The sequence below is a fragment of the Lacerta agilis genome, chromosome 4 (genome assembly GCF_009819535.1).
Source record: "Lacerta agilis isolate rLacAgi1 chromosome 4, rLacAgi1.pri, whole genome shotgun sequence".
In the NCBI taxonomy this organism is placed as follows: domain Eukaryota; kingdom Metazoa; phylum Chordata; class Lepidosauria; order Squamata; family Lacertidae; genus Lacerta; species Lacerta agilis.
The window spans coordinates 80900041-80919857 of record NC_046315.1 but is presented as its reverse complement, the minus strand read 5'-3'; the positions used below and the strand labels follow the sequence as shown (position 1 = coordinate 80919857).

General features: G+C 39.0%; 1 protein-coding gene across 3 annotated transcripts in view; it reads left to right on the top strand.

Annotated features, from left to right (window-relative positions):
• The window catches only part of PCCA (propionyl-CoA carboxylase subunit alpha), a 219784-nt gene that overhangs the window by 73501 nt on the left and 126466 nt on the right, over nt 1-19817 (top strand). For all 3 annotated transcript variants that reach the window (XM_033147813.1, XM_033147812.1, XM_033147814.1), the window contains exons 10-14: nt 991-1093; nt 3141-3235; nt 8016-8166; nt 14874-15017; nt 16360-16434. In XM_033147813.1, coding sequence (XP_033003704.1) covers nt 991-1093; nt 3141-3235; nt 8016-8166; nt 14874-15017; nt 16360-16434 — 568 coding nt within the window. The remainder of the gene's footprint in view (nt 1-990; nt 1094-3140; nt 3236-8015; nt 8167-14873; nt 15018-16359; nt 16435-19817) is intronic.

Below are 19817 nucleotides of genomic sequence, written 5' to 3'. Positions count from 1 at the left end.
TAGGTACAAAATTTGACTAAGATGGTGCAAACATAAGACCAAATTGTGCTGTTAGTCATTATGTGGGATATTGATCATGACATGTCATTTTACAAGCATTTAATTGAATGTGTGTACATTCCAACACTATACTCACATTATGTCTGTCTGGAGTTCTTACAGGTTGGGTAAGCATGGCTGAATAAAAGAACAAAAGCCATTTAGATATTATTTTAGACTAGAAAGTGTCTCCAGCTGTATGCCTTCTCAGAGTTAAATGTTTGTCAGAGGCCGGACTAACACAAGGAGCACAGCCTTCTTTGTAGTGGCACCTCCACTGTGGTACTTACAGGTACTATTGGTTTTATTTTTAGCAGCAAGTTAAAAAACACACTTCTTTTAACTGCCCTTTGAGGGAAGGTCAGGACATGTTGATTTCGTGAGCGGGCATAGATTCCTTTCCCCATCCTCCAGTCTGCTGGACCTCTTTTCTTTTACTGCAGCTGTTTTTGTTTTTAAACTGGTATTTATTATGTTATGTCGTTAGTTGCCATGCATGCTCAGTGGCACCATATTTGATAGGATACAGATTCTAAAACAAACTGTACAATAACCATTGGTAGATTTGAGTAACCTTGGTACAATATATCAGAAACTTTCTTCACAACCATAAGGGCAAGGAGAAAAACTAATTACCCACTTCTCTTCACACACACAAACTGATTTTGTAATTGGTATTGCACAGGGAGAGATACAGAAGATAATGCTGATTATTTTTCCTGCTTACTTGCTGTAAATATTTTATGTGCAGCTTCAAATTCTGTGTCAGAGGCTACTGCTATGTTTTCCCTGATTTTGGGTGGGGTGGGTACTTGTTGGACGATACAGAAGGCTACCTTTGAAAACCTGCTGGACATGCAGTGCTCCTCATGCTGACTAAGCATTTGACTAAAAATATAACAAATATATTTGTTTTTGTATTAATAAATGTTCCATTTGTTTGCTTTAAAGGGAAGGTTTTAGATTTTCATCCCAAGAAGCTGCTTCAAGTTTTGGTGATGATCGATTGTTAATAGAAAAGTTTATTGATAATCCACGTCACATAGAAATTCAGGTTTGTACCTCCTTTGAATTAAGGTGATTTCAAACGGTGATTTGAAATTAGTGTTTCCTCTTGTATTTTTCTCTTACTAATTCAGTTGACATGATTTTGTATGATAAAGAGACAAAGATTTAGCTGAAGAACCATCATTTGGTTTTGTCTCTACAAGCCTCAATATGTGAAACTTAATCTGTGGACAGTAATGAATTAATCTTCTCTGACGAGAAATCTATAATATGTACCAATCTCCTAAAAGTTCTGTTTTTTCCAGTCTAAAATACAGTCTGTACAATTTCTGCCATATGAATTTTGTTTTGATGCTTGGAATATAATTTGACAGCAGTTCTATAACTTCAAATAACAAAAAATCCACCCTGCAGTATGTATTGGCAGCTTAAAATAGATTAGAAAAAAATAGGTGAACCCACTCAGTGCTGACAAATACTACCACCATAACCCAAACATTCTTAGAATTGGGATATTACCGTGTTCTGCTGCAATGCCCAGAATCCAAAGAACTGGGCAACACACAGCTAGTGGGTTGGCTAATTTTGGCTCTTTAAATATATATGTTCAACAACCTTTTTTGGGTGAAAATGCTGGAAGTAGCTATAATTTTGCTAGAGATGTGAATCGTGCATAACTTTTTCTTGTTAGTAGTCATAGTGAAACAAGGTTGTAATGTTAGCACACCTTCTTTTAAATATGGTCTGATTTGTTTGGTCAGAATTGCTCAAAAATAAATGAAGTGGCTTAGTCATGCTGGCCACATGACCCGGAAGCCGTACGCCGGTTCCCTCGGCCAATAAAGCGAGATGAGCGCTGCAACCCCAGAGTCGTCCTTGACTGGACCTAATGGTCAGGCATCCCTTTACCTTTTTAAATGTGCATTAGATCAGGATACCAAAATAACAGGATTTATATGGTATTTATTACTTCTTTGTACTTTATCTTCAATGTGGATTTTAAAATATTTCCAAACCAGATTTACCCCCCACCCCAATCCTTAGACAGAAACTCTGAATAATTTTGTTTTGTTTTGTTTAGTGTTCTGAGTGCTGTGAACCTGATCAAGCAACAATAGGGGTCCTTTTCAGTCTTTATATTTGGAGAAATAACTCTTAAATCCAGTATGAGCCCTAGAATGTTGTTTTCATCCTCTCCAATTTTCCTCCTCATTTAGAGAAAATGAGTGAACTGGGCCATGCCACATTTCCTTTGACTATCTGGTTGAAATCTCTACTCTAGTGTTTCTCAAACTTGGGTCTCCAGCCAATGTTGAACCACAACTCCCATCATTCCTTACCACTGGCCCTGCTAGCTAGGGATGCTATCTACAGATGATGGGAGTTGTAGTCCAAAAAGATCTGGGGACCCAAGTTTCAGAAACATTGCCTAGTCTTTCAGTAGACAGATCAAGGATGAGCAACGCAATGACAGCATTTTCATATAATACTAAATAATAGTTTAGTGCAATGTACATGAGCAGAAAGGAGCCTGTACAAAGCACAGTGCCTTGCATGTCCCCTCGCCCCACCCCCATCTTTTCCTGTGTTGCTGGGAGGAAGAATAAAGGAGGATTCAGTTTGGCTTTTAGTCTATTTTTGGCTTGTACAACGAGTAATTGTGGTATAACATATAAACTCTAGTCAGTTGTATCTGCTAAAGTGAAATTGAATCCTGACTTATTCCTTTTCCTGGTCATGAGGAGGGTGTTCCTGACACTATACTCTGGCTCACAGAAGCTTGTGCACGTAACCTCACCGTATAGCATTATGTGCAAACACATTCAGTGTGTTCTGACAAATGCAGTGTGCCCTGATTAATTTGCTATGTGGCTTCTGAGGAGCCCAAAGCTTGTACAGATTTATTCCTGGAACGCAACAATGGAACAGAGTGTGAGAAGCTCTGAATAATGTGTGTTTATTACTGATCTTTTGTTTAAAACATATTTTCTATAATTTTACAAATGCAATGGATTATTTCCGTTGATGTTGGTGGCATTGGGATAGAGAGAGAAAAGCAATGCATTTATTTATTAACAGTGACCTTCTACTAGGTATTGGCTGATAAACATGGCAACGCATTGTGGCTGAATGAAAGAGAGTGTTCTATTCAGAGGAGAAATCAGAAAGTTATTGAAGAAGCACCAAGGTAAGTGTGCACGCTCCTTAGGAGCATCAATTATTTTATTTAATTCACAGAAGTATTTATACACCACCCTGTAGCAAAACATCAGGGTGATATACAACAACAACAACAACAACAACAACAACAACAACAACTTTACAGGTGTACAAAGCAATAATTAAAATGACTAGCTACTTGGATAACTGTATAAAATATCAACATAAAAAAGTCTTCAAGAGATGCCTGGATGTTAAAAGTGAGAATGCCTGTGAATCTCTGCTGGAAGAGTGTTGCACAACATGGACCAGTGACACTAAATGCCTGACCTCTTGTGTAGGCCAATGAGGCCTCTAAGATGCAAGACAACTAGCAATGCTCCTTCAGGTGATCTTGGTGATTGGGCTGTGATAAAAGGACAGCTTAAGGTATCTTGGACTTAAGTTGTCCAGGCTTTGTATACTGACACAAAAACTTGGATATGGGCAGCCAGTGCAAATGTTTCAACAGAGGTGTCACATGTTTTTGCTTTCTGCCCCACTCAGCAGTCTAGCAGTCTAGCAGTGACATTCTGCATCAGTTGGAGCTTCCATACCTGCCCAAACATAGTGTGTTGCAGTAACCCAGTCTTGAACTTGCCAATGCATGGACTACAATGGCAAAGTATTCCCATGCCTGGCATACCAATCAAAGCTGATCAAAGGCAGTCTTCTAATTACAAAGATGTGTCTAGGAGTAGCCTCAAGCTACATACCTGCTCCTTTAGAGGGAGTGTAGCCCCATCCAGAACAGGCAACTGGTCTGTCTTCTGGACACAGGAACCACCTGCCTACAGAGCCTCTGTCTTCACTTTATTGGCTCTCATCCAGTCCACCACTGCATTTAGACACTGGTTCAGAGCTTGCAAAGTCTCTCCTGGCTCAGATAAAGTAGAGCTGTGTGTCATCAGTCTACTGATGGCACTGTGTTCTAAAACACAGTGGCCACACATAGTGGCTTCATATAGATGTTAAAAAGCATTGGAGACAAAATAGTGGCCTGTGGAACCCCATAGCACAGTTGCCAGAAATTTGAAGGGGACTCCTCTCAAAGATTCTCTGTGAACTTGACTACTGTATTGGAGACTATTGGGAGTCTCCTGTACACATCCCACACAGGCAATCCAAGAGGATACAATGGTCAGTAACATCAAAAATCACTATGAGATTGAGTAATACTGGCAGGGTTGCACTCACCTGTTCCTTCCCTAATATGGGTCATCCATCAGGGCAACCAAGACCAATTCAGCTGCAAAACCAGGCCTCGAACTAGATTGAAATGGATCGAGATAATCAATGTTGTCCAAGAACACTTGCACTTGCTCTGCCAACGTTATGCAGCATTCGTTTTTAATTGTTTAAAATATTGCTTACTGCAGAAGTAGAAGCGAAAAGAATATCAGTGTATTAACTACAGTGTGGGATTCTTTCCTATTTCTCACCACAGAGACTATTAAGCAGTAATTTCTAATTTGTTGCAATATTATTTTGGAATGACTATTCCATGCAAAGTTATTTGCTGTGAGGGTCATGGATTTCTGAAATCTGTTTCATTCAGATTAAAAGGATTGGGGTGTGGCATTTCAAATTTTGAAATGCTGGACCGCCTTCAGAAAATTGGAAGGAAGTTAATAGTATGTACAGAATGACTCCAAGCTGATAACAGTACATAATATCTGTGCCATAGCTTTACACACATGTCTGTATTTTGTAAATAAATAAAATTGCTGGTTCAGAGATTTGATAATTTCCTCTAAATATATGAGAATTCAGATTTCAAGCAGTGAACTGAACGTTCAAGGATACCCCCCCCCTTTTTAGTGAGCACTGTGTGTCCTAGTTCAAGCATAATTTTGTACTGCTTGGATCCAGAGAAGCAAAAAGTTTATTCTGCTCAGCCCTAAAAGTTACTTTCCAGCAACCTCAAACATCAGGGGTCCTGTGAGATACAAGGAGGAGCTGATGGATGGCAAAATTGATTGACCCTTATTGCATGTGCCTCTGTGTAGTGATAGAGAAGGAGGTTTGTGGATTAGAGATCCATTCCATATGTCACCACAAGCCACAGTCATGAGAGCCTAACAAGTTTACTATAAAAGTTTTTTGTTTTTGATTAGCGAGGGTTTCAGTGGGACAAAGTTATTGTGAAAACTGCAGATCCTCTTAAAATGTGTTCCGCTTCTTTATCCCACTGCCGTCTTCTTCCACTCATTCTCCCTCCACCTTCCCTAGTGTGTCTTATTTTCTTAGATGGTGAACTGGCACGCTGGTTTTATTTATCATTATTCCTGTACAGCACCCAGCTCCTTGTAGGAGCTTAATAATCAGAGATTTTCATTACATTTTAAGCACAGGAAATACCTTCTGTTGCACAGCTCTCCTCTTATTTTCTGGTTCCCTTGCCATTGAGATTATTACATTTCTTTGATTTACCACTCTAATATAAGAAGTATAATGTGGTGTTTGCTTCAGAGTGGACTGGATGAGAATAGGGGGAAAAGTGAGAGATGTTGGCTTGATAGGAAAACCTTCATTTTGTGTCCCAAAAATGACGCCAACAGAAATACACTGGGCGATTAAATTTTTTTTAGAAGCATTCTTAATATTTGATAAAATACTTGTTTTTCAGTACTATGTTGAGGCTTCTTTTGCTCCTTCTTGGAGATGAAAATGGAGACAACTTTCGGTTTTTCAAATTACAATTTTCACCACATTTGCAGTTTTTCAAATAACAATTTTTGCCACATTTTACTTTTTCAAAATTCTGTATGCTCTTGTATGCTTGGATTACTTCACACAGTGGAGGTGGGAGCAAGGTAATATAAACTTTTACAGTTGAAATACCTAAACAGTATGAAGAAGCATTGCTAGAATATGTATATTTTTCTGAATTGGCAAGCCTCTGGAAGATGATATATTTAGTATCCTGTAGTGAGGAAACTTGCTGGTTGGGGGAACAGTCTTAAGAGGGAATCCCAAGAGGGTTTGACAACTGCACTTGAGGGCAGAAGAAACAGCTGTGTCCACGAAGGGGAGGGAAGAGAGCCATGCTGTGTGGAACAGATGAATCAAAGTAAGAAAAACAGAAAATTAAAACTTTCAGCTTTAGGGTAAAGTTGAGAGAATAATTTAAGATGCAAGCTGTTACTGTCATTGTATGTCATATTCAGAGGCTAAAGTTGAAACGTTAACACAGTTCAGTTTGGAACGGCAAGGTTCTCATTTCAAGATTTTCAGTCATCCACCCATCCATCCAGCCCTCTGTCTATTGCCTCAATTCTCTGAGAAAACATGCATGTTGTGAACAAATAGATAAAACTACTGCAATTTGGAGATGGTGTAGAATTGCATTAAAAAGTTGAATTCTTGTAATGGTAATGCTTTTCCACACACAAAAAGAACTTGAGGACCCTAGCCAGCTATCCTTGCTGGCAAATCAGGGACTGGAGCTCTCTGTCTGAAATAGAACTGGAAGCAAGCCACTCTTCTATCCAAAAAGTTGGCTTTTAGAGTGTGAAAGAATAATTGCTGCCTGACTTCAAGGGAATGCTCTGCGCGTATCTCCTCTGAGCACCTGAAATTCTCAGCGGTTCAAATCACACCAAATGCTGAGAAATAGCAGAATTAACTGTCCCCAGTGGACATTGACAGGAAGGAGACAAGCCCAGAGCAGTGAATTGTAGAGATGCAGCGGACAGCCCCCCTCTGGGCAGCATGTGGAATGTGGGCATGGCAATCTGAGAGAGGGCTTTCTCTGTGGCAGCCCCTAAATGGTGGGATTCCCCTGTAGACATGTCTGACACATAGCTGTCAACTTTCCCTTTTTTGTGGGAAATTCCCTTACTCCAGCGCTGTTTCCCATTGCAAAAAAAGGGAAAGTTGACAGCTATGGCCGTTTCCCAGTGCAAAAAAAAGGAAGGTTGACAGCTCTGGTCTAACACCACCATTGTATAGCTTTTATTGTATGCTGAAGGTGCACGCTTTTGACGTTCTGTTCTTCTGATTGTAAATTATTTGAATACTGTACTTTTATATTGTTGTAACCTGCCTTTATAATAAAGGATGAGGAAGAAATAATAATAATAATAATAATAATAATAATAATAATAATAATAATAGAAATAAAGTACTCATGTAAAAGTCCATATTTCTCCTATACAGCATCACATTCTTTGATCTTAAGTTTGGGAACTTTTGGGTCTCTCTGTATCAGGCCCAGTGAATTATATCTGAACTTAAGCAAGTATGAATCTGATTAGTTCTTGAATGGGAGACCCCTGTGAACCAAAATTTACCATTGTTATATATATAAATTAAAGGAGACATAGTCAGTGTCAGGGCTGCAACCATACATATTGGTTATGTAGACCAAAAAAACCTAATATTTGGTAGAAGTGTTCCATATTTTCTAAATGACCTTGAGAAATGTGAAGGTGGCTTATGTAAGGGGTATTCTTTCAATATTTCAAAATAAGGGACAGTTGTGATCAGCTAGTATTTAAATTTATTTACCCACTAGGACACAGATTTTGAAATATGTGAACTTAGAATGTTTAATTTTAGCATTAATTTTGTTAGTTGATTATTAAAAGTCAGGGTTTAAAAAAAACTATAATTCCCAAGCTTGTAGTTACCAGTGTTTAATGGTTTGCTTTGGGCGGCAGTTACTTCACATTACATTTCCTCTTGATATTTGGGTGTCTTAAAGTATCAAAAATTCCTTTTGCTGAATTTAACCCCTCCAACACATTTTCTCTCTACTCATGTAGCACTTTCCTGGATCCTGAGACACGCAGAGCTATGGGAGAACAAGCAGTGGCTCTTGCAAAAGCTGTAAAATACTCATCTGCTGGAACAGTGGAATTCCTTATAGACTCAAGAAAGAATTTCTTCTTCTTGGAAATGAACACTAGACTTCAGGTACTGGGGAAGTGAGAAGGAGGGGAGATACGCTATTTTTAGAATATGGGTGGATGAAAAATTGTATTTTTATGCTAAAAACTTTTCAAGTCTCTTTAAAACCATAGTAGAGCAACACTAAGATAACGTTTTATTCCCAGTGCTGATTTCCTTCCTTGAGTTTGTGGTTGTGATATGTTGTGCTGGACAGCACTGATTTTGAGTTAGACCTTGAACAGAGAAGTTTACTTGATCTGGTGAATGTGCACTCGTGTTTGCCAATCATCATACTGTTTATAGGGAAACAAGGCGTATAGTTTGACCTTGGCACGCCAGAAAACAAGGGATACATAACAGCTAAAATATGTGGACCAAAGTGGTGTTGCAGCAGAAATGTATGTAAGAAGTTACAGGGACTAAAGTGATGATTGGGGGTATCATACACTAGCAAATTTACCCATGAAAATAATTTCCATTGCCTCCAAATATCTGCAACCTGCATAATGTAGAAACAACATGGCAGCACAGAACTCTACATTGCTTCTGGAAAACATTCAAAATAATTCTTACAACAAGATAGTATCAGCTCTTGTGATAAGAATGCAAGACTGGGCACATGGCTGCAGATGCTGGCTCACAGTTGCTCATTCATTCCTTTGTGCTAGGCAGAGTATGGTTGCTAACGAAGACCTTTTTGTGTTGTGCCTTTGGAATTTCTCATCTCTGCCCCCTCCCCGCCCACCTCAGCAAAATGGTCTTAACATTTTGTGATCATGAAAACAGTGTAATCAAGGTAGCAAATGAGCAATGGAGAGACACATAGAATAAAATATTATCCTCTGAAGAGTGCCATGTGTTGAGTTGCCATTAAATAAAAAACTTTAAAACCTACAGTAGGTTTTAGAAAGGAGCCTCTAAATGCGGTCAAACACAGTCTTTCAATACTCAGTTTGGTGGATGCAGATATTTCCAGGTATAGTGCAAAAGCAGCAAATGAATGAGCAGTCTAGCAATCTTGAGCTCCCCAGAACATGGATGTTAGAGAAGGCAGCAGCAGCGTGTCATTTAAAAATTGACTGTAAACACAAAACATCTGCAGAGTCTCCTGGCTCTAGAGTTAAATTTGGGGGGAAAAAGCTTTATGAGAATTACTAAGTTTGGCTCTTAATTAAAAAGGGAGAAAAGCTTAGATGGCTAGTTACAAGTCTGCTAATAGGCATCAAAGTTTGAGGGTTGGGGAAAAGTGACATATCAATTGGGAAAACTGTAGATGAGGCCAATAAAATTACTACTCACCAGCTTCAAACTGAAACACTAATTAGAGACAATACACAGCCAAGATAGAGGAATTAGAGAAATGCACCTAACAAACATTTTAATTAAAGCTTAGTGCATTTCCGATAAAGTTGGAAAGAACAGATCTGACTGAATAGTGTTTAAACAGGCTTTCTAAAGTTTCCAACGACAGGGTTTCTCCATCTGGAAAGTTTTTGCAGCACCCTTGGTGATTGCACATGAAAAATACAAATTGTAAGCAAGACACTGAATATATCAGAGGACTCTGGTTGCATTTGCACAATGCACCAAGCCAAACATTGGCTTATCAAGACCTGAAGAGGAGCTCTCGGACACTTTGCTCTTCCCTGACCTGTTTTGCTCCTGCTCTGCACTGAGCTCTGTATGTAAGACAGGGACACTGTGTACAGGGCCTTGAGCAGTGGATTGGTGGGGGCAGGATCACAGTTGAACATGAACACTATCATCATGAAGTAAATGAAGTAATTTATAGCTTTACATACTCTGAAGAAATGGTTAGAGAGTGGTCTTGCTTGCATCTCTCTGGCTACCAGGGAGATTTGTTCCACGCTTTTGCATTCAATAATACAATAAATAAAATGTAGGATAGGTCAGCTGTAGAAATAATCATGCTGAATGTAGGAAGAACTTGTTGAACTTCAACTCCAGCATAAATATCACAATAGATCCAAGCACAATTTCATACTTGGCGTTGCAAGTTTGTGTCTCCTATGTACACCATTGTATTCAACCTGATTCCCCACTATTATAAATTTTCAAATACTCTATTTCAGATCTTTTTCTCTAAAGTGCACTACGTGCTCCCACATATGCATAAAGCTAACATCGTTTAACCAATATTTCTAAAGCTTTCTCTGTTCTTATAAGGATTGAAGGTACAGAGTGAGATGTCGTCTCTGGCTTATAGGTGCTTAAATGGCTAGCCAAAGGGAGTGAGACAGGCTAACTAGCTGACTAGAATGCTGTGGTATTTTGCTACCAAAGAATAACAATGACATGCTCTTATGGCAATAGCTTCCACATTCTGACTGTTTTAGGGGACAGAAAATAAAATAGCCCAGTTGGGAAACACAAGAGAGTGCTATGGTGGCTATGTTATATCAGGCTGTGTGTTTGTGTTTCTGGCTCCACCTTCAAATCACAAATAGCCAAGGAAGGAAGGAAAGAGGAGGAGAATGGAGAATGGAAAGAAGGATGTCTGAGTTATACACATAGTCTGAAGTCCAAACATTGTTACTCAGCCAGACAGCCACTTAGTGGGGGGATAGGGAATAAAGTGATGAAACTGAAATAAAGGAAAACGTGCCAGAAATAAATGGCAGAAAAGGCAGCGTAGAATTGTTAATGCTATCTGCTGCTGGTTAAATTAAAGGGAAATCTCAAACACTCGACCATCTTCAACATTATTATTATTATTTCTTAGTTGCTTTGCTCATGGAAATGACTTAAAGCAACTTACATGCACAATGGAAATACTAAAACCAGTTATAATAAATACAGTCAGCAAAAACCTAACACCCCCCCATCTATACAAATAAAAGGTCTTACAGATTCTGCTCCACTAAAAGAGTCAACAAGTACTTGAAAACCCTTCAAATTAATGGTCAAAAGACCAGGTAAAATGGAAAGTATTTGCCTGATGCCTGAATAAAGGCTTCACCCTCCTAGCAAATGGGGAACCACCACTAAAAAGGCCTGTTCTCATGTACCCACACCCTGAATCTTCCATGAAGGAGGCACTTGGAGAAGGGCCTCAGGTGATAACTACAGGGTCTGGGGTGGTTCATGTGGGGAGAGGTGGTCCTTGAGCTCTTGCGGTCTTGAACTACATTAGGCTTTATAGGTCAAAACCCGCACTGTGAACTGGATACTGTTGACAACGACTCCAAAACCCTAGACAACCCCATTCAGTGGTTTCATGTAGATGTTGAACAGCATGGGGGATGAAATCGTATCCTGTGGTATCCCACATTGAAGGCTCTACACGGCCAAACTACATTTCCCAAGTACCACTCTCTGAAAAAAACATCGAAGTATGACTGGAACCACCACAGCACTATGCCATCCAACCCCAACTCAGACAGTCGCTCTAGAACAATACCATGGTCAATATTATCAGAAACTGCTGAGAAATCAAGGAGAATTGGCAGTGTTGCACTCCCTCCGAGTCTTGCCCAACAGAGGTAATCATAAACCTCAACCAAAGCCGTTTCTGTGCCCAAACTATGCCTAACTCCAGACTGAAAAGGATCTTGAAAATTGCCTGCTCCTCCTATATGATATATATTTAGATTGCATGCAATTGTTTTGTCATTTACTAAGGAAGGAGGGTCATGCTGGTATTGCATGGAGAACACATTTTGAGAACACTTGATTTGTGCAAAGTCAGGAGTTCCATTTTCCATTTTCTGTTAAAACTCTATGTGGCTATATCTTTACTACGTAAATGTGAATCCTAGCTGAAGTAGGTTGGAGTTCAGTAATTTTCTCCAGTAAAGATGTTCTGTCAGTATTACAGTAAAAATCGAACACATCAATAGGAACTAGTTGGCAAAGAACCTCAAGTTTGAAAGGCTTGTCTGGATAATAGAGTTTTTAGATTATGCCGACAAAATAGCAGGGATGGTTCTTCCTAAACATCTGTTAGCATGGAGTTCCACAGAACAGTACCTGCAACATTAAAGGCTCAGTCTCTGGTAACAACCAACTTAACCACAGGGACATGTGGTACCACCAAAGGTGCCCATCAGAAGACCCAGTGCTTTTTTGTGGGGGTACTAAATAGTACACAGTACCAGCACCTCTAGTTTTGTTGTTGTTTAAAAGTGTGGCAATTACTGTAACAACTTCATGTTGAGTAACAGCACCTTTTTTTCTAGAAATAAAGTACTGAGACCACCTCAGCAGTTGAGGTAGAGCATCTAACTGCAATTTGCCCCTTTCCACTTGAGTTTCTCGTTGGATTAATACTATGTTTTAGGTAGGCTTTATCTCCATAATGGACAGAGTTTCCTTGAGCAGGCCTCACATCAGTCACACTTTCAGATATTTTTTAGTGTCTTCTAAGTAGCTGTGGATTTCTGACAGTTAGTCTGTCTTAAAGGACTCCAAACTACTTTCAACATCCCGTTGAATATAGCAGTACCTTCTCAAACTACCGGTAACTGCTTCTCTTTTGATGTTGCTGCTGTTGCCCAATGACTGCTAATCTGCCAAGGCTACTAACTTTTGACGGGGCCTGGGCTTCTGCCTGTCATTTCTGCATATACTTGTTTTTCAAGTCGAGAGGTAAAAGAAAAAACACGTAAAATAAATATATAAATTTGATTATATTCTTGTAGGACAACAAGAGTGCTTAAATAGTTCCAGCGAAATGAACATGCCCAACTTTTTCCCATTCCCTGTCGTCTTCTTTCCCCTGCCTCTCTCCAGCTTTGTACAAAGGAAGTATATTGACGCAATAGACAATAATGTTTATAGAGACAAAGATGTCTTTTGAAGAATTGATTAAATAAATGTTTGTAAGTGTTTTGAGAATAAACTACACACATACTTTGCTTTCCGGAGAAGTTCCATCCTAGTTTGATCATTAACAATGAAACTTTACAATGGGTCTGTTTCATTTCACATTGGGATGATGATTCAAGGGAAAAGGAAGATAAAATTAAACAGTTAAAATGCCTTTACAAAGAATTCAGTTATTTTCCAAAACATGGTTTTGAGGATGTAGTTATCTCAAAGACACTTTTTTAAAAACCTGAGAAAATAAACTATATCCGCCCTAAAATGTTGATAATTTGTGAAGTTTTAATAGAACATGAATGGCGTCAGTTGAACACTATGGGCAGGGAAGGTACAGAATTCTTTTGAGAGTCTCTTTAAGTACCATTACGTTTGACATACCTGAGGAGTATCACGTGTTGCCAAAAGTTTTAAGAATCCCAGTGGTAGCTTCCTAAGCTGCACAATCAAATTCCCATTTCAGTCCAACACCTCCTCCTCCTCTTCTTCTTTTAAATATAAGGTACTTATTTCAGTGATGTCATTAAAGTTGTCAGGCTGTCTTAAAATATGGTGCTGTAAACAAACTCAAAATGCACAGAGGACTAATTATGGGTGCCATCTGTTTATTTTACTATCTTTTTTTTTTTTTTTGCAAGACCCACTGCAATGATATTACAATAGACAAAATGTTCTCCTTCAATTAATGTACTTGAAGGGGAAATACCTAGTTTGTTCAGTGACCTTTTCCTGTGTCACAAAATACATGTGGTATGACATCTCTGGATAGAGAAACACTTGTAAAATAAGGTGTCTTAAAGATACACGACGAGCTACAAAAAAGGATTTTACACTAAAAATGGCAGATCAGTTCATCTCTCTCTCTCTCTCTCTCTCTCTCTCACACACACACACACACACACACACACACACCCACACACACACCCACACACCAATGTGGCAAGTGCACTTATAAATTTTATAGAATTTGGCTACTAAGTTACTTAACTTGCTCCCTTTGTATGTGGCTATTTTATAATTCTTCCATGCCAATTAAGTTACATTTGGGAAGTTAAATACACATGTACGTAAATCCATTTTAACAACAAGAGAGACTTGTCTACTCGCTCTCCTGCTTGGTTTCACTGTGAATGAGGGGTATTCCCATGACAGCATCATCCTGAGCCGTTAGCAGCTATTTGCTGAGAGCACACAGTGATTCTACTGGTCCAGCTCAGCTATTGTGTATGCTAAGCACTACACAGATAAGTCTGGAGGGAAAAAAAACCTGAAGGATCCATCTGCTCATTTCTGCTACACTGCACTGATGTAAGATTACGCTAATCTGGTTGCTTGTCAGGACAGGTTAGTGAAAGCAGGCGTGTGGGTGAGACTTAGGCTAGTCTGGTTCTATGGAAGATTGTAGGCTGCTCCTGTACATGCCATGTTAAGTGTAGCAGAATGGGTTGATTATCAGCCAGCTACTTTGAGCTTTCAGTCAAAATACTTTGTGTGTTTCTAGATTTATTTATTTTTTAAAAAAAGAGACCAACTTCTAAAGTCCCATCTCTAAATGCTTCAAAAACAACTTCAGTTTTCATCATTAAATACCAAGGTGTTTTTTTAAAAATCTATATATCTATATATTAAAATTTTCCCCATTGCCTGCAATTTTGCTTTGCTTTGCTTGCTTAGCTTAGCTTAGTTTAGCTTAGCTGTATTGCTCCTGTCTGATTTCTGCAATACATCTTGAATGCAGGACTTGCTCTCCTGAGTAGCTATATGACAAGAAGAATGGCCGTTATTGTAAATTACCCCCTTTTGAGTTTTCAGTATTTTTTGTTTTATTGGGTGGTGGGGAGAATTTAGTTGTTTTGTTATGTACTGACTGACAGTTCTTGACCTTGCAGGTTGAACATCCCATCACAGAATGCATTACCGGTCTGGACCTAGTCCAAGAAATGATCCGTGTTGCCAAGGGTTACCCTCTGAGGCACAAACAGGCTGATATTCCTATCAACGGCTGGGCGGTTGAATGTCGAGTATATGCTGAGGTAAAATAACTGTTAACGTCTGGGAGGGTGAACGGCTGTGTAAGAAGCTGTTAGTGCCAGGTGTAGCAAACCACCCAAGACTGTATCTTTCTGCTTGATCCATTTCACGTGACGTAATTGATTTAAGGTTTTTGGGTAGCGTTTCTTTTTGCTTTTTGCTTTTTTGCTTTCTTTATGCAAAGATTGGGGGGCGGGGCGGCAGGAATTATATACCACATTTGGAAGAAGAGTATTCTGCAGTCATGCCATGTTTTAGCAATTTCATACAATGTTTCAACATGAGCTTTCTTATGAACTCGTGCTAGCTTTGCTATTTTTCAAGTGGATCCTCTGGAAAGGTCAAGTGGCTGCCCTACATGTTCAGTATGACTAGATATTATAGTGGCTGCCAATTACTTTAACACACACACACACACACACACACACACACAATCTTTATTTAGAACTAACCAACCAAACTTTTGCACACTGATCTGCTGAGATTTGAAACCAAGACTTTGCCTGAAATATTCTCAACTTTAGTTTCCTAATGTGAATGTCAATGCTTTGGGCATTATCTTCGGTTTCCATAATGTGTGTGTGTTTTCATTCATTTCTTTACAGCCTTTCCCTTGTTTGAACAGTGTTGTATGTCTCTCCCTGGCATTTAGGGGTGGGGGTGGTTGATTCTTTTTCTTAACATTCACTACACATTACCGTGTGTGAATCCCAAAGTGCAACTTGTTTACAAAGCGGTTAAAAATATTAATATTAAAATAACACAAGGTGATATTAATATTAATGGTGGTTTTGGTACTGCCATTAATTGATTCTGTGTCCAGTCTCTGTGTGTTCATCAAATAAAGACAAGTTGGGATTTTGAACAGAGAATTTAACACTGTAAGGGTGGACAGAAACTTTCCAACTCTCACACTGACCACCGCAGAATCATGCATTTATGCACTAAGTTGTTCCTTAAATATATTAAGTGTTAGTGAATTATTTGGGTTGTTATCCTGAAAACATTGAAGCTTGAATGCTCGTCTGTGTTTTTTTCGGATTTTCTTTTTGTGTTATGTGTTTTTGTTCTCTGTCTGTGCCCCTACTATTGTGCCTTCTCTTAGAAAGATTGCCCTTGGCTTAATAAAGGCACAGCAGGAAGGTTTTTAGCTTTAACAAACCTTCCATGACTTGAATGGAAGAAGCAAATTCATATCCCCCCAAAATAAGTCATTTTGAAAACAAAATATAGTTGGTTGAAAATTAAAGTGGAGGAAACCGTTGGCTTCCCAGTGACTTAACCTTGTTTCCTGTGCTTTGTCTTACAAAGTTAATACCTCCCTGTGTTTGAATTTCATTTTAGGATCCCTACAAATCTTTTGGTCTGCCATCTATTGGTAGATTGTCTCAGTACAAAGAACCGCTGCATGTGCCCAATGTAAGTAATTCTTATGTTTCCTTGTTTCTCATTTTCACAGGCACTAAGAAACCACAGATCTCATTGAATTCACTAGAAGTCGTTCATGTTCAGTGCTGCTTAAAACAAGCCACCTTAAACTCGTTTATTAACTAAGGGAGATGGAGTTAGATTCTGTTAACTTGTAGTAATTAGAAATACGATACAGTCAAAAAGAAACAGGATTTGGCTTTTAAAAAGGGAGCTATTCTACAAACCCATTATTTATACTTCTGTGATATCTGTCCTATAATCCTGGTTTTTAGAGCAGCAGTAAGTATAACCAGAAGATCAAGCTGCAAAATAAAATGTTCAATTGCCTGTCCCTGCAAAGTGCTAAATGCCCCAAAGAGGAGTGGTCCTATTTGTTTAGCTTTCAAGCTTTAGAGACCAAATGCAATTTACTACAGTTGATGAAAAGTGATTATTACACATTTCAGTGTTGTAGACTGTCTGTTTAGAGTGGTTGTTTAACAACCAGCACAAAAAAGACAAGGGCATCTCTTCTGTTCTGTATAATCAAGGTAGTCAAAGTAATAAGTGTGTATATATGGCATGGTGTCGGCTTTGTGAAATGACAAGCCGATACCATCTGTGAATATGATGATTTACCATGATTACTTGCATGGAAAAAAATGGCATAAGATTACAGGCCGGATCCTAAATTTGGTGATGTTATTGGATATAGGATTTATTTCACTTCTTAAATTGTTTTTGCCCATATGCTTCCTAGAGAGGACCTGACCCTTTCTTGGGCTTTAAGGCTCCATGCTGTGTTCAAAGCTTAAAAGGAGAAATACAAATTGTCAAGGTTTAGCAGGCACTATGTGATGTTGAATGAAAGATTAAAAAAACAACAGCTATTACAGAGGGAATGTATCTTAAGCATATTTAATGAAACCCAAATGAACTAAGAAATAATTTTCAGTAATTACTCTGGGGGCAGGTTGAGGTTTTTCACCATGTTGTAATAGCTAACAGGATGTCAAATATTTTGCCCTTGCAAGTTTTTGCAATTTGCAATTTTCTAAACATGAGACCTGTTGAAAGTACAAGTGATAATGGACAAACTGTACCCCCTACAGTCTTTGTCCCACCAAATCTTTCTTCAATTAATGCTGCAGCAGGAGTTTTATGTAATAACATTTGCACTTGTGAGCCATCCAGAGAAAGAAAAAAAACAATTAAAATGCCTTAAATGTTCTGCTTACTGCTGTTATTTGCTTGTGTGAATGTTGCATGTCAGCTAAATGGACCACGGAATAGACAAAGTGATTGGGTGCAAGAGAGTGCATACTAAGCTTTGTCTATCATTATTGCTGGGAGCAATCAAATTGATGCCAGCAGGACAGTAGATGCGTTGACAGCTGTAATTATGTATCTCCATGGTGATCACTTTTGGCCTGTCATGGAGGCCCATGAGTCCTCTCCTTTGCAAGCATTTAATCAGATTGGGCTGTCACTTGTCAGGTAGACATGGCGGGTTGGGATTTGTGCTTAGGGGGAGAGGTGAATTGAAAATGAAGGGTGGGAGATGCCTGATAGATTCACGTAGCCTATCGTGGTACTGAGGGAAGAAATTTTAATTATCCTGGAAGCATAAGAGTAATGGTTTTGAGGATCTCATACAGCGTGGCTGGGCCTTTCCCTTTCCCTTTCTGTGTAGTGCCACCATTTTGTTAAAAACAGAGCAGCGATCCCCCCCTTTGCAAACTGCTTGCTTGTCTTTTTTATGCTGAAAGAGAACTTTCGAAATGAAGACATTAATCCGACAACTGTGGGAAGCTATTTGATTCAGAAAGTTGAATTATATGGCAAAAGCCATGGCGTTTTCTTTCTAATACATGATAATTCACTCTTATTTTTAATGTTCAGAAGTAAGTGTGGATCTTTATGTCACCAAAACGACACCATCCACACACAAGAGGAGGTATAAGCTGGTCTGGGGGAACCTCAAGTGTTGCAGAAGAAGAATAATTTAAATAAAATAAAATACAAGCCCTGAGTTGTGGATAGAGCCCCCAGAACTTCCCAACTTGAACTGAGTATGCCCTACAGCTATGGAGTGCTGATTGTTTATTGTGGGCAGGGATGGCAAGGCATAATAAGGGAATAAGAAAGGAGTAGTGAGGAGGACTGAATGACTGGAACACTGAGCACACGCTTCATGCAGCAACGTTTTATTGTAAGCCCAGCTTCTCAGAGTAAGGTGTGTGTATTGCTCTGTGAGTTTACCTTTGGCATAGGAGCATTGAATATCTCTGACATGGGATGTTTCTTTATGTTTTAAATTGAAGGTGTAGACCAGTGTTTCCCAAACTTGGGTCTCCAGCTGTTTTTGGACTGCAACTCCCATCATCCCTAGCTAGCAGGACCCAGTGGTTAGGGATGATGGGAATTGTAGGCTGAAAACAGCTGGAGACCCAAGCTTGAGAAACACTGATGTAGACAGTGCATGATGAAAGGAAGGCATGGAGTAAGACACTGCAATATGCCTTAACATTTAATTCCATTATTGGCCATTCCTATAAATGATAGCTGCCATACCTTGTGCTTCTAGATACTTTTACTTAAGGAGGGCCTAAAGTAGCTTGTTTACTGCTGGAGCTCAACCCTGGCACAAATGAAGTAATAAGAATGGGGAAGGTTAAAGAGGGGAAGCATGTACAAATTAGTTGAAATAAAATAAATAGTTTTGGCTCACAATTTGACTACCAGCATTTCATTCCTACACATCTGGCATGAAACAGAGAACTTGAGTCCTGGTGTGGTGTTGATGTTTGTGTGTGCATGATGCAAAACTCATCTATCCATTTCTGTGGTGGTGGTGTAACCATCTCCATTAAGTATATTCCTACCTTGCTTCACACCTCATACAGTAGCTGTGGAGAGGCCAGCCCATCTGCTTTTATTTTACCAGTAGTGTTGATCTTAATGCATTTGTGTTTTAAGTTCCTTGCCCCAAAGCATACAGAAAGACACATTCCCTTTTATCATTCCAACTGAATAACTGCCTAGGCAGTGACTGCTTTTAGAACTCAAAATAGCCAGATTTACAAATGCAACAAAATAAGCCATTTTTGTGAATAGAGCATACTACAGTGAACATGTTTGCCTGCAATTTGGACATAATTAATCACTTTCTGGTGGTGTGCTGATATAACTGTCACCTTGCTCCATCATAAACATGCATTTGTTTCCCCAATATGATTTTAAGCAGAATGCATTAGATTTCTATCATCCTCCTAATTGTGGACAGTTCCTGTATTGAACAGAGACCTAGGCATCTCAGAAGGTAGTTTCTATAACTAACATCCCTATGGGACAGAATGAATTCAGTATTGGCTTGAGCTACATAAGAGGAA